We start from the raw sequence: 14,605 nt of genomic DNA on the forward strand, positions 1-14,605 counted from the left end.
AACTCCTAACACAAACTATTTGGGGACAGCCTTGCTACCAAAGTCAACTTTCATTTTAGTAAATCACGTTTCCAATTCTAAACCAGTGTTTCACAATCTCAACCCTCTCTTCCAACAAAGCCACACTGAAAATCACGGTAGCTGTTTAACAGCAACCTGCCTGGCTTCAACTTCAGCCTTTCTCCGCTGGGGCTCTTTGAGAGGAAAAAGCCCCAATAACCCCGGGCACCCATTGTTCGTAATTAATTAACTTCTCTCCGATGCATCTAGAATGGTGCTAGTTATGTAACCATCCTTGGAGGAATGAGGAAAGTAGTTACTTCAAAGTCTCAATGAAAAGCCAACCCAAATCCCAGTGGAGACATTACTTGTTTATACCTTTTCATCGTTTATTTTGAGGGTTTTTGTTAGAAGTAACAACAGGAGACTTGTCCAGGCCTCCCGATGGCTTTCAGAGTTCACCGTGATGAAATAGGCCAGCGCCTCGCTGCACACACTAGAAGAATCAGAGGTGGGGTGGGGGTGGGGCACATGTCAAATAAAAGAGGAACATCTCACATTCCACTGGAGTGAAGAACTCTTTATTCTTTTATTATTCATTTATTTTTAAAAAATCTTTTGGCTGCGCTGTGCAGCGTGTGGGATCTTAGTTCCCCAACCAAGGACTGAACCCACGGCCCCTGCGCTGGAAGCGTGGAGTCTTAACCACTGGACCGTCAGGGAAGTCCCAAGAACTCTTTATTCTTGCGATGAGTATTTAGTGAACACCTGCTCTGGCTGTGCCATCTTGAACGAATCCCTGAGCCTCAGTTTGCTCAGCTGTAAAATGGGAATAAATAACTGTACCAAACTCAAGGGGCTGCTGTGAAGATGAAATGAAGCAAGTACATTAAACGTTAGCCAGTGCAGGCCTGGCACGTGGCTGGGGCTCAATCAGGGTTTGCAGCACAATCAGCACAAGAGCCTATTACCCACGGTTAACCACGAACTGCCTTTCTTTTCCCACATCACACACAACGGCTATTTTTAAAACATGTTGTGCTAAAAACATTTATGTATCTCCTTTAGAGAAACTTTATGAGACTATGTAGGTAGTTCTCTTTTGGGCCTGATGTAAATTGAAATGAGCTGCTGATGTCCTCTTTAATTAATGCATTTCTCAGCTTATGACGTCATATATTGTCCTTGCAAGACGACTGAAAAGTGCAAAAAATTATAGAAGAGAAAAAAATTCCCATAATTCCATCATCCTAAGAGACATAACAATATTCTGGAATAGGAAATATTCCAGTTTTTTTGTCTGTGATTTTTAAAAAACATTACTGAAAAATCACAAGTATATATGGTTTTACATCCTGCTTTTTTGTGGTGAAACTTGTATTATGAGCATGTTCCCACATCAAGGAAAATTATTTTTAAAAAACTTCATTTTAAAAAAAATTTTATTTTTTTTGGGCCACGCCATGCGGCTTGTGGGATCTCAATTCCCTGACCAGGGATTGAACCCCGGGCCACGGCAGTGAAAGCCTGGAATCCTAACCACTAGGCCACCAGGGAACTCCCCAAAACTTCATTTTTAAAGGCTGCATAATATTCTATCATAGGATATACCACAATGTAGTTATCCATTCCACAGTCGAGCTGCTTTAAGTTTTTTCTCTTTATAAGTAAGTCTGCAATGAATGTTCTGTGTGGGAATCCTGATTCCCTAACAGTGGATTACTGAGTCAAAGAAAGAGATTGAATACTTTAAGGCTCTTGATATATATATAATGCCCCCTGATTTCCAGAAATCGGAGAGTGAGTGTCTTTATCTCGTGTTTGCCAGCACTGCATGTTAATGTTTTCACAAATCTTAAAGGAGCGAAAGGAGGCTTAGACACAGCATCTTGCTCACAGTTGCCCAAGAAACTGGGTGGCAAAGATCTAGTTCTTCGCAGGGGGCTCTCTCAATGCCATCTGCTGCCGGCCCGCTGCTGCATTTCCACACCAAGTAAGTACATCCCGGTACCCACACGATTCTAATATGTTCCTCTTGGGAAGAAGGAATGGTGGGATGTTAGAGCTGACAGTGCTCTAAAGAGGACGCAGTCAGGACTTCAATCCAGGCTGGATGACTCTGAGCTCAGAGCACTTTTCCCTGCCTATGTTTCTGTGCTTTAAGCAATGTTGAATGGAAGAAATGAAGCACTGCCCTCCTCAGGGCATTAAGAAAAGTGAAATAGAAGAACCAGATAGGATGAAAAAACAAAAAGGAAAACAGTTGGTGAGGGTGTCAGCATATAGGTATTTTTCTCCTACTCTTTTCAAATCATAGTTTGTTATGAAGCATCTGTGTATTACAGGTAAGAAATTTAATCAGAAATCATTCTTCTTACGTTAAAAGTCGCTGCTGTATTTCTTCCCAGGAATCCCTGCGGTTCTCATCGACATACATTCGAAACAGGATCCTCAAACAACAGGCCAGGCTGCTGGTTTCTTGTTTTAGAAGGTTGGGTTTAGACTTGCCCTTAAAACCTAGAGATCAGAAATAGTCATATAAATAGTGCACACTTCCAGGGTAATGCTGAGAAATTACGTGGGAAACTAACTGAGTTACTTTAGGAAATACTGAAAGATCTCACATTTTTAACACGGCTCAATTGTGATACCAGACAAGGCAGCCCTGACATCTCAACCTCCCTACAAGGTACACTTTGCTCCTCAACACCCTGAGCTGTTCTCCATTCAGACTCTGCTCACTGGCTGGTGAAGCCATTCATTTCATCTTCTCAAGCGTAACAGTGCTTAAGAATTCTAGCATGTCTCTGACTTGCTAGATGTTTTTCACAAACCACATATAAGAACACGTTTTTTTTGGTTTTTTTTTTGAGAACCAACATGATAATTATTTTATTTTTCTAGCCTTCCAAATTAAACCCTCCATTAGAGCATTTTATCATTTGAAAATAAAGACCACTGCCCTAGATGAAAACTTCACAGCAGTTCCTGAAATAGCTCCTCAGTGCGTCTCTGTCATCCCTTCTCCCTCTGCCAATCCATCCCACACACACCTGCCAGAACAATCTTCCGTAAGTATCCTTTTCTTTGTATCTCATCCCTGAAGAACACGTTTTCTTAAACAAAGCAATACCAATCAGCCACAGAGATGTGTAAACCACTCTTATAAGCAAAATCTTTTTTTTTTTTTTTTTTTTGGCCGCGCCACGTAGCATGTGGGATCTTAGTTCCCCGACCAGGGATCAAACCTGTGCCCCCTGCAGTAGAAGTGCAGAGTCCTAACCACTGGACCACCAGGGAAGTCCCTAAGCAAAATCTTATTACAGGCAAAGACATAAAACACCTAGATAGTTTAAAGCTATAGAGAAAAATGACATTTTAAAATTATGGATTAAAATAGGCATTTTGGTGGAAAATTCAAGTAATGGTAACAGTACAAGAATTATATAAAGTATCACTTTTGTACACAGTTCACAAAATGAGACTCCTACCATCACCCCTGCACATACATGTGTGTCTACACACACACACATATCACTCACTTCTGGGACTTATATATTTATTTGTACACGTGGGAGAGAAAACCCCTAAAAGCCTCAAAAAAAATATACGAATGCTTTTGTTGCTCCTAGACGACCACACTTTTTATATCATCATACTTAACTTTACATTTATTTATTTATTTAGGCTGCACTACGTCTTAGTTGAGGCATGTGGAATCTTTTAGTTGTGGCATGCGGGCTTCTTAGTTGTGGCATGCAGACTCTTAGTTGCAGCATGCATGTGGGATCTAGTTCCCCAACTAGGGATCGAACCCGGGCCCCCTGCATTGGGAGTGTGGAGTCTTAGCCACTGGACCACCAGGGAAGTCCCTAACTGTACAATCTTAACCTAATGTAAAATTTCTTGCCCTTGCTAGATCACTTAAACTCTACCAATTCATTTTTCCATCAAATACTTACTTAGAGTCTCCCATGTGCCAGACAATATTCCTGGTACTAGGATGAAATTTCCCTTCTCTCTCCCTCAAGCATGAAATATCTGGTAAGTTATTCCAGCTGTGCGTACCATGCCAGGAATTTTCCAAAGGCTTTAATGTTTAGGATGGTGACCAGTGTGACCACCTGTCGCATCTGCTGTGCTTCCTCCCTTACCTGCTCGCCACAGGACAGTCCGCTGCTCGTAATTGGAGTTGAAGGCCTTTGAGAATGAGTGGGATTCCTGCAAGCAGTCTAAGAGCTTGAAGAGGTGCTGGGAAGACATGCACTTATACATGCCCTGGTCCTCTGTCTCTATATGGATATCTGCATCCAGCGTGTCTTGCTAGAGAGGGGAGGATAAGAGAGCTAAGTAAAGAAGATGGAACGGATTTGGACACTGTGGTATCAGACAGAGATCATCACAACTCTCCAGAAGTCCTCCTCTCTATAAGGTACACTTCATTCCTCAGTACCCTGAAATGTTTTCCATTTAGACTCTGCTCATTGGCTGGTGAAAGAATATGCTGAGCTCTTGCATGATGGCAGGCTTTGCTGGCCAGAGTTTCAGTTTTGTCAGTACTGCCTTCATTGCATGAACAGGAGTGCATACTTCTCCAATTATTTCACTACAGGATTGCACTGTCCTCTTTTTATTTTATAAAGAAATTGGAAAATGAGAAAATCAAACTGTAGTGCATGTGATAGAAGGTGTGAGTCTCAAAACATACTCACTGAAAAGAAAGAAATTGTTAAGCAAAGCCCAAGTGGCATCTTTAGCCTCATCAGGTGATTAATGAACTTTAATAAGATTGACAACTGTGTTTTCAAATGTGAAGGGAAAAACCATAGAAATAGGTATGGAATGCTAGAAATTTTTATTGAACATGTTGCCTAAAATAATTAGGGATTATTAGACATAATTAAGGATTTTATATTTGTTGAGCCCTCTAGGAATGGACCACAACCCTCCCTAGAAGCCAGAGGTTACAAAAGGGCAGAGTTTGCAATACTCCCCAAATTGATCTATAAATTCAATGTAATCCTTATCAAAATTCCAACTGACATCTTTGCAGGAATTGACAAGCTGATCCTAAAATTCATATGGAGATGTAAATGACATGGAATAGCCAAAATAGTCTTGAAAAAAGAAGCACAAAGTTGGAAGACTCATACTTCCCTATTTCAAAACTTACTAAAAAACTACAGTAATCAAGACAGTGTGGTACTGGCATAAAGATAGACATATAGATCAATGGAACAGAACTGAGAATCCAGAAATAAATCCTCATATTTATGGTCAAGAGATTTCCAATATGGCTATCAGAACAATTCAATGGGGAAAAAATAGTCTTTACATCAAATGGTGCTGGGATAATTAAACATCTACATGCAAAAGAATGAAGGCAGACCCCCTATCTCCCATCATATACAATAATTAACTCAAAAATGGATCAAAGACCTAAATGTAAGAGCTAAAATTATGAAATTCTTAAAAGAAAATGTAGGCCTAAATCTTTGTGACCTTGAATTAGGCAATGCTTTCTTAGAAATAACTTTAAAAATACAAGTAACTAAAGAAAAAATAGTAACTTGGACTTCATCAAAATTAAAAACTTTTGTGCTTCAAAGGACACCATCAAGAAATTGAAAAGACAATGTACAAAATGGGAGAAAACAGGTGCAAATCATACATCTATCTGATAAGAGACTAATAACTAGAATATATAAAAACTCTTACAATTCAATGATAAAAAGATAAATAACCCAACTTAAAACTGGGCAAAGGATTTGAATAGACATTTCTCCAAAGATACACAAATGGCCAACAAGCACAAAAGATGCTCTACATCATTAGTTATTAGGGAAATGGAAATCAAAACCACAAAGAGATACTACTTCACACACACTGGGGTGGTTATAATAATTAAAAAAAAAAAAAGACAGTAACAACCATTGGTGAGGATGTGAGGAAACTGGAACCTTCATACATCGCTGGTGGGAACATAAAATAGTCTAGCTGCTTTGGAAAACAGTCTGGCAATTCCTCAAAAAGGTAAACACTGAGTTACCATATGACCCAGCAATTCCACTCCTAGGTATATACTCAAGAGAATTAAAAACATGTGCACATTAAAATTTGTATAAAAATGTTCACTGCAGCGTTATTCATAATAGCCAGACAATGGACACAACCTAAATGTCCATCAGCTGATGAATGGATAAACAAAATGTGGTACAGCCATACAATGGAATATTATTCAGCCATATATAAAAATGAAGTACTGATACATGCCACAATACGGATGAACCTGGAAAACATTATGTAAGTGAAAGAGGCCAGGCACAAAAGCTCACATATTATATGATTCCAGTAATATGAAATATCCGGAATCAGACAAATCCATAGAGACAGAAGATAGATTAATGGTTGCTGAGGGCTGGGGCAAGGAGGGAGTGGGGAGTGACGCTGATGGTTAGGGAGTTCCCTTTTGCAGTGATAAAAATATTCTGGCGCAGATGTAGAGAATGGACTTGAGGACATGGGGAGGGGGAAGGGTAAGCTGAGACGAAGTGAGAGAGTGGCATTGACATATATACATTACCAAATGTAAAATAGATAGCTAGTGGGAAGCAGCCGCATAGCACAGGGAGATCAGCTGGGTGCTTTGTGACCACCTAGAGGGGTGGGATAGGGAGGGTGGGAGGGAGATGCAAGAGGGAGGGGATATGGGGATATACGTATATACGTACAGCTGATTCACTTTGTTATACAGCAGCAACTAACACAACAATGTAAAGCAATTATACTCCAATAAAGATGTTAAAAAAATATTCTGGAATTAGACAGTGGGGATATTTGCACAACTCTGTGAATATACTAAAGCCACTGAATTGTATACTTAAAAAATAAAACCAAAAACCAAAAAGGGACAGCCTTTGTGCTGGATCTGGCCAACAGATGTATTTTGCTGATCAATAATTATAGTATTTAATAAACAAGAGATGTCCTATATGAGAAAAATCTTGATTTCTGACTCCTCTTGAAAAACTGGAAGACCATCCCAGCTTGACCCACCTGACAGCAACTTGCCCCCCGAGCTGGAGGTGGCTGGGCTCCGGCAGGCCTCAAGCTCGGTGGTTCCCACTGTCCCGCCCAGCCTGCCGCCCGCACTCACAGCATCTCCCAGCCCCAGAAGCACTTAAGTTTGCAGCCCACGGTGTAAGGTTACTGTCCAACTTTTGGACACCAAATTCTGTTTCCAAGCAAACCGTGTCTACAAAAGGTTGCACACAGAAAACAAAAAAGTGCACTTCCTGAAGGAAAAATTGGTACCTTTATCCACATATTTTCCCTCTCAGTGATTCACGGTTAAACTGTGTATCAATTATAAGGAACAGTCCCTGCGATTAATGACACATTTTTTCGAAGCACCAAGGTGGGGGTGGAGTCCGAGCAGTGTTATGCTGGTAAACCGGCTCTCAGTGAGGGCGGGGGGAGAAAATGCCTGATTTCTAGCGTTCGGTGATTTCAGCGGTGTAAATACTCCCATCGTGGCCAATTTTAAGTCACTAGTACCCTGTCACTGAATGTGGGCCTGGGAGGAATGAGCATGCTGGGCTCTTGCAAGCCAGTCTCACTGGCTCCAGCACACCACTGCATCTGAACAACCTCCCCGCAGGTGCCCTTCTTCAGGCCACTCTCACCTGGGCAGCAACCATGTGCTCTGCATCTTCCTTTTTGCTTGTTGCAGGGTAGAACACGATGTTGTCAATGGTCTGTATCAATTCCAACTGGACCACGCACTTGATGAGGAGGCTGGCAAACAGTTTCTGATCTATATTAGATGATAAAGATTAACCCTAATAATGATTCGGCCAGTACTGAATTCACTGAGCTCCGACTATGTGCCAGGCATGGTTCTTGATGCTGTGGCATTAACAGTGAATAAGCTGGACAAAAATCCCTGCTCCCGTGGCAGAGACGGACAGTAAACAAGCTACTTAAGTTAAGATGTAGTACGTTAAACGATGAGGACATCAGGCAGGGATGGGGATACGGTAGGGATGGTGTCAAGGTGGGGATGCAAGTTTAAACAAGCTGGTCAGGAAAGGTTCTCTCTGAAAATGAGCTCCCTGAGCAAAGACCTGAAGATGGGGAGGGAGTCAGCGATGCAGGTCCCATGTCCTCTGGCACGTTTTTCTGCTGCCTGAAGGGTCACTCCTGCAGACCAGCTCTGGACTGTGCTCTATCCACAGAGGCTACAGGTTCCTGTGGTAGCCGACTCTCCAAAGGGCTGAATCTCAGTCTTGAGGGGCGGCGGTGGCGGGTGTGTGGGGGGGAGGAGGGTGCGGCTTATTTAAGCTCTTAGTTCCTGGATCACTTTCTGTCTGCCCTGGAGGTAGTAGCTGCTTCCCACATTTTCTGCTTCTATATCCCTCAGTGTCTTCTCCTACTTTTTTCAGTGGTTAGCTCTCTTTGACTAGTTAACAATTCTTTTTTTTTTTTTAATTTTTAAAAATTTATTTTATTTTTTTTTAATTTTAATTTTAATTTTTTTTTAACAATTCTTTATGTAGAATTTTCCCTGTTCAAATTATTGGTGTGGTTTCTGCCTACTGATTAGACTCTGACTAACGTCTCATCTTCTCAATCCCTGGGCTCAGGGACAGCCCATGTCTGGCACTTTGTAAGTGTTGGCTGATTTGACTACAGTAAAAGTAGAGCTTCCTTTTCAACTTGTTAAAGAATCAGAATGTTGAAAATATTAAATAAACATTAAATAAGAACAAGGAGTTGGGTCATCTTCAAGCTTTTGAAAGTGACTGTGAAATTATATATATACATACAAAAATTCTCCATGCAGAATTAGTTTTGTTTTTTGGCCGCACCACAGGGCATGTGGGATCTTAGTTCCCCGACCAGGGGCTGAACCCATGGCCCCTGCAGTGGAAAGGCAGAGTCTTAACCACTGGACCACCAGGAAGTCCCCAGAATTAGTTTTAATTGAAAAAGTATACAGTGGAATTGTAACAGATTTACATTTAACTTATGCCAATTCAATGACACCATCTTGGACCACAAAGAAAAAGAAAAAAACCAATACAAGTGGTGTAAGAGATTCTGCCTGCTGCTCTATTCACTGAGCTCATGCCCAGAAGGGAGGCTGAGATGGGAGCCTGGGAGAAACAAAGCACGGTTCCTTGGAGGAATGGCAGGGGTCTCAAGCCCCAGGCATCTCTTAGAGCATAAACATCTTGCTGCACTCAGTGGTTCCATTTAAAGAAATGCCCACTTGCCCCTCCCACACAAGCCAACCCCTTTATCAGGGGCTGATGAGGAAACAGCTTCTCTCCCTGGACACTGGAGAGACACCGGCTATGCTGCAGACACAGAGGAGCAGCCCGTCAGTCTCCAACATGGCGCCTCCTGAATGGATTCCATATTTTTTGTGCCTTCAAAAGGTAACAGTGACCACACCGGGCTTTGTCTAATGTGCTGCTTCAGAAGTTTAATGTCAGTGGGAACACCTACAAACTGGCATGTTGAGAAGAGGCTGAAACTGCTATGAAGAAAAATAATGGGGACCACAACTTTAAGAAGACCAGACTAATACCAGAAAAGTTCCAATTTCTCAGTCAGCCTAAAGGGTCTGAATCCCAACTCTACTACATACTGGCAAGTCATGTCATCTAAGGCCCAGTTCACTCAAATGTAAAACAGTACCGCCTCAAAGGGCAACCATAAGGATCACATGAGAGCACACACAAGGGACACACAGTACTGTGCCTGGCTGATAGCAACTGTGAAACCTATTTGTTCAAATGACAGACAGGGAAACACACCATAAGCAACATTAAGAGACAAATTAGTAAAAGTAATTTGAAACTCATATCCAGAAAAGGGATATCTAACACATAAAAAGCCCCCCACCCAAACCAATAAAAAGACAACAATCAATACAAAATGAACAAAGATTATGAATAGATAGCTCATAGAAATTGTTCTTAAACACATGAAAAACTGCTCAATTTCACTCATAATTAGAAAACTGCAAATTAAAACTACTCAAAAGATACCAAATATCACCTACGTATTCCCAGAGATCACGTAAATAGGTACAACCTTAATAGGCAGCAATGTGGAATTATCTATCAAAATAGCAAATGCACTTTCTCTTTTAACCTAGCAATCTTTTTTTCTGGGAATTTACCGAACAGATAAACTCACAAATAACACATGTATTAGGTGATTCAATGCAGTATTGTTTATAACAGAAAAAGACTAGGAATAACATAAACGTCCAGGTAGGAACCGAATTAAGCAAATAATAGCACATCTACAACCTGAGGCAATGTACACAATAGTACAAAAGAGTGTGAAAGCACTTTAGGTACTGATTTTGAATGATCTGTAAGCTATATTAAGTGAAAAAAGAATAATGCATAGTATTCTATAATTTGTATAAGAAGGAGTGGAGAATTCATATATAAATATAGATACATATTGTATGCTTGTGTATGTGGATATGCATTTGCTTGCATATGAGCAAAATGTCTCTAGAAAGGTATGTAAGAAACTGGTGACACTGGCTGCCACGAGGGAAGGGACAGGCAGACTGAGGCCCAGGGGTGAAAGAAAGGCTTATATCCTGTTTACCTTTCTGCACCTTCTGAATATTTGAATGATGTAAACATGTTACCTATTTAAAATAAATAAATAAATAAATACAAAAACAATACAGAAAGTGGTCTTACTTGCATACGGTCTAGCTTTCCAGCTGTCATCGGTCGGGTTAGAGAGTTGGCTCTGGCCTCTCTCAGAGGCATTTCTATCTATGCTGCTTAAAGACTGGCGGTCCAGATCCACATCCTAGAAGTAAACCAGAGAGAAGCACAAGGTTCATTTCTCGGCCCACAAGTCAGTACCTGGGCAGAGATGAGCCCATTTTAACACTGCTGGCCCAACTTCAATCTGTGTCTGCTCAGCCTGAAGTATAAATGCAGCACTTCTCAGAGGCTGCAGGGGAGAGATTACAAATTTCAATTACTTCTCCCTCCCATTAAAATTTCACATTTTCTGATTCCAACTTAGATGGCATTTCTCCACATACTATGAGTTCATGATGAGTGTGACAAATTTTTAATGAGCTCAAGTTCAAAAATAAACGAGCACGGTAGCTAGGCTTTTTTTTTTTTTTAAGTTGACAGCAGAAAGTTAAAAAACAAAGAATGTTTATATAACGTGCTTCATTTTTAAGTTGCTATACCCCAAATGCCTTTTAAAATCTAATGGCTTTATAGGTACTTGGAAATAGAAGCTAATTAGACAAACCCCCTTGTAAACCAAAGTATTTTAAAGTGACACTTGAAGTAGAACTTTTTTATGGGGCCTTACACAAAACATAAAAACTACTATTTCATTGGTGGAGAGGAAGGTGCTCCTTATGTAGGAGGGCAATAAATAAGGATAATGACACCAAAGCGATATTTATAACAGTGAAACACCAGAACTGACGAGAGTGTCCAACAAGGGAAAACTCGTTAAATAAATTACAATAATGTGCAGCCACCGAAGAGGCTGTTCTCAGAGAATATTTAAGAATATGGAGGGACTTCTCTGGGGGTCCAGTGGTAAAGATGCCATGCTTCCAGTGCAGGGGGCGTGGGTTCAAACCCTGGTCAGGGAACTAAGCTCCCACATGCCACGCAGAGGGCCCCCCCAAAAAAAAGGAATATGGAAAAATGCCTACAGTGGTGTTAAGTAATACATTATGTACAAAGTGAGCCCAAATTGCAAACATGTGGGTTGTGTGTGCTCAGTCACATAAATAAGAAACTAGAAGTGTTTTGTGGTTTTTATTGAGTGAAATGACTTATTTCCTTAATACTTTTCTGTACTCTCTAAAAAATATTTTAATGAGCATACACAGTGTTTAGCTCTTATAACCTTTTCTACTCACTTCCCACCAGAAAAGCACAAACCCTTTGGGCTGCTTAATTTTTTACTATAATATGTGATCAGAGAAAAGACAACTGAAAACAAATCCTACCAAATGTTTTTCTGATGGCTCTTCCTCCATTCCTACAGGTCTCCATGTCAGCAAACTAAAGGGAACGCAAAAGAAGGAAATCAATCAACGTGAAGGGCTACCCGGAGCTTTAAAATAACCACTGAAAGTAGAAATAAACAGCAGTAATCACATTAACACTTACACATGTGGGATGGTTGTTTTGAAAATATCCAACATACAATTGCATGTTTTGTCCCAGACGTCAGAACTGAATTTCTCTCCATTGGATATTACCAAGTTTTCTAAGCAATTTGTACCTGATCGAGCCAATTGCTCATTATCTGCAAAATAAAACATCTATCATTAAACTTCAAATGCTGTTTTGATTCCAACCTGATTGCTGATGCTTCCTATCGTGAGGTAGAGACAATGCAACTGTTTGGGCTTGTTGGCTTCTAATTAACGAAGCATTGCTACGGACGGTAAAATTTTCAGAGTTTAAGTAGGCTATAAAGAGGCAGAATTATTAATCATGCTATATTGCTAGGGATGGAAGAAGGTCAACATTTTGCTACTTAATTAACTGGCTCCTTGTTCGAGAAATGGTAAAGACAGAAAATATTAGACCAGTGTTTCTGAAAACTGTCAAACATTACATTTCCAATTTTTGCTGTGTATCAACTGTTTTATCAGTTACTTGAAAACTGAGTACTCTTTGAAAAACTTAACTAAATTAAGCCTTGTCCTAAGCCAAAGTTATCTATGGGATCCAGGTCTAATGTGCTAGGTGGGTATTTTTCGTAATACATACTAAGATAAACACGTAAGTACTCAAAATAAAAAATGTCCATTGATGAAGCTGTTGATCTTGATTCTCACAGTACAGTTAAAAAACATTTTATTTTAGAAAATTTCAAACATACACAAAAGTAGAAAGAATAGTAATATACAAAGGTACATCTTTTGAGACATAAAATTTACTATATCCCACCTTAAAAGAAATGCTTATAAACTGACTTGGTGGAGAGACTGTTTTTATGTTCTAATTAAATTTAAAAAATACACATTTTCACCAATTAAATTATACATTGTACTCCTTGGCATTACATGCTTTTATATACTGAAAGAATTAATCTCTCGTTAAGGACTATGTCAAGAAAAATGATGCCTAACCACATAAAGAGTACCTTGTTTTACACACCACTGCAACTGTGCAAATACATCAGAAAGAAGAACTTCATTCAAAGCTTCATAGAACTGGGTAAATACGTCACAAATAGCATAAAGTGCATGATTGCAAGTTGTTGTCATCCACTCAGATTTCTGGAAAAACAATTAAAAGATAATGTTTAAAAGCCACTCTCCCTGCGGTGAGATGGGCATTCTCACATATCATTGGCAAAATGTTCTGAAAAGCAATTCAGCAACAGGTAGCAACTGTCTTAAAATGTTCACATCCACTGATGCGATAACACTACTTCCAGTAATGGACCCTGAAGAAATAATCAAAGATCTGTGGCTGAAGGTTTATGAATAAAGATGTTTACCAACACTGATATTTATATACTATAAACACAGACATAAACTAATGCTCAGTAATGTGGCAATTAAATTGAGTACATCCATATGACAGAATATTAACAGTCATTCAAAGTGATACTTCCAAAAAATTTTTATTAATGCCAAATATTCACACCTTACACCAAAGATTTAAATACTAAAAATGATGTTAGATAGACATTTTTCCAAAGAAGATATACAAATGGCCAACAGACAAGGTGCTCAAAATCACTAATCATCAGAGAAATGCAAATCAAAACCACAATGAGATATCACCTCATGCCTATTAGAATGGTCATCATCAAAAAGACGAGACAACAAATGCTGGGGAGAATGTGGAGAAAAGGGAACCCTTGTGCACTGTTGGTGGGAATGTAAATTGGTGCAGCCACTGTGGAAAACAATACGGAGGTTCCTCAAAAAATTAAAAATAGAACTACCATATAATCCAGCAAATTCTACTTCTGGGTATATGCCTAAAGGAAACAAAAACACTATGTTGAAGAAATATATGCAACCCCCTGTTCGCAGCATCATTATTTACAATAGCTGAGACATGACAACAACCTAAGCGTCCATCAACAGATGAACGGATATAGAAAATGTGATATATATACATATAATGGAATACTATTCAGCCATAAAAAAGAAAGTCCTGCCATTTGCAATAACATGGATGAAACTTGAGGGCATTACACTAAGTGAAATAAGTCAAAGACAAATACTGTATGATCTCACTTGTATGTGAAATCTAAAAATAAAACCCAAAGAACAAAAAACAAAAAACACCCAAAACCAAACTCAGGAAAAAAAGATCAGATTTGTGGTTCGGGATGGGGATGGGGGAACTGGATGAAGGGGGTTAAAAGGTCCAACTTCCAGTAATAAGATAAATAAGTGCTGGGGATGTAATGTATAACATGATGACTACAGTTAACACTGCCGGATGGTATACCTGAGAGTTGCTAGGAGAATAGATCCTAAATGCTCTTATCACAAGGAAAAAGAAAAGTTTTTTCCTCTTTTCCTTTCTATCTACATGAGATAATGGAT

General features: G+C 39.6%; 1 protein-coding gene across 4 annotated transcripts in view; it reads right to left on the minus strand.

Moving 5' to 3' along the window:
- The window catches only part of ARFGEF2 (ARF guanine nucleotide exchange factor 2), a 100,904-nt gene that overhangs the window by 3,898 nt on the left and 82,401 nt on the right, over positions 1-14,605 (minus strand). For all 4 annotated transcript variants that reach the window (XM_082430782.1, XM_082430781.1, XM_082430783.1 and 1 more), the window contains 8 exons: positions 13,180-13,315; positions 12,195-12,333; positions 12,032-12,086; positions 10,737-10,851; positions 7,686-7,816; positions 4,155-4,323; positions 2,379-2,517; positions 379-496 (listed from right to left, as the gene is read on the minus strand). In XM_082430782.1, the coding sequence (XP_082286908.1) occupies positions 379-496; positions 2,379-2,517; positions 4,155-4,323; positions 7,686-7,816; positions 10,737-10,851; positions 12,032-12,086; positions 12,195-12,333; positions 13,180-13,315 (1,002 nt within the window). The remainder of the gene's footprint in view (positions 1-378; positions 497-2,378; positions 2,518-4,154; positions 4,324-7,685; positions 7,817-10,736; positions 10,852-12,031; positions 12,087-12,194; positions 12,334-13,179; positions 13,316-14,605) is intronic.

This window comes from Balaenoptera physalus, assembly GCF_965194825.1.
Source record: "Balaenoptera physalus genome assembly, chromosome: 16".
NCBI lineage: Eukaryota > Metazoa > Chordata > Mammalia > Artiodactyla > Balaenopteridae > Balaenoptera > Balaenoptera physalus.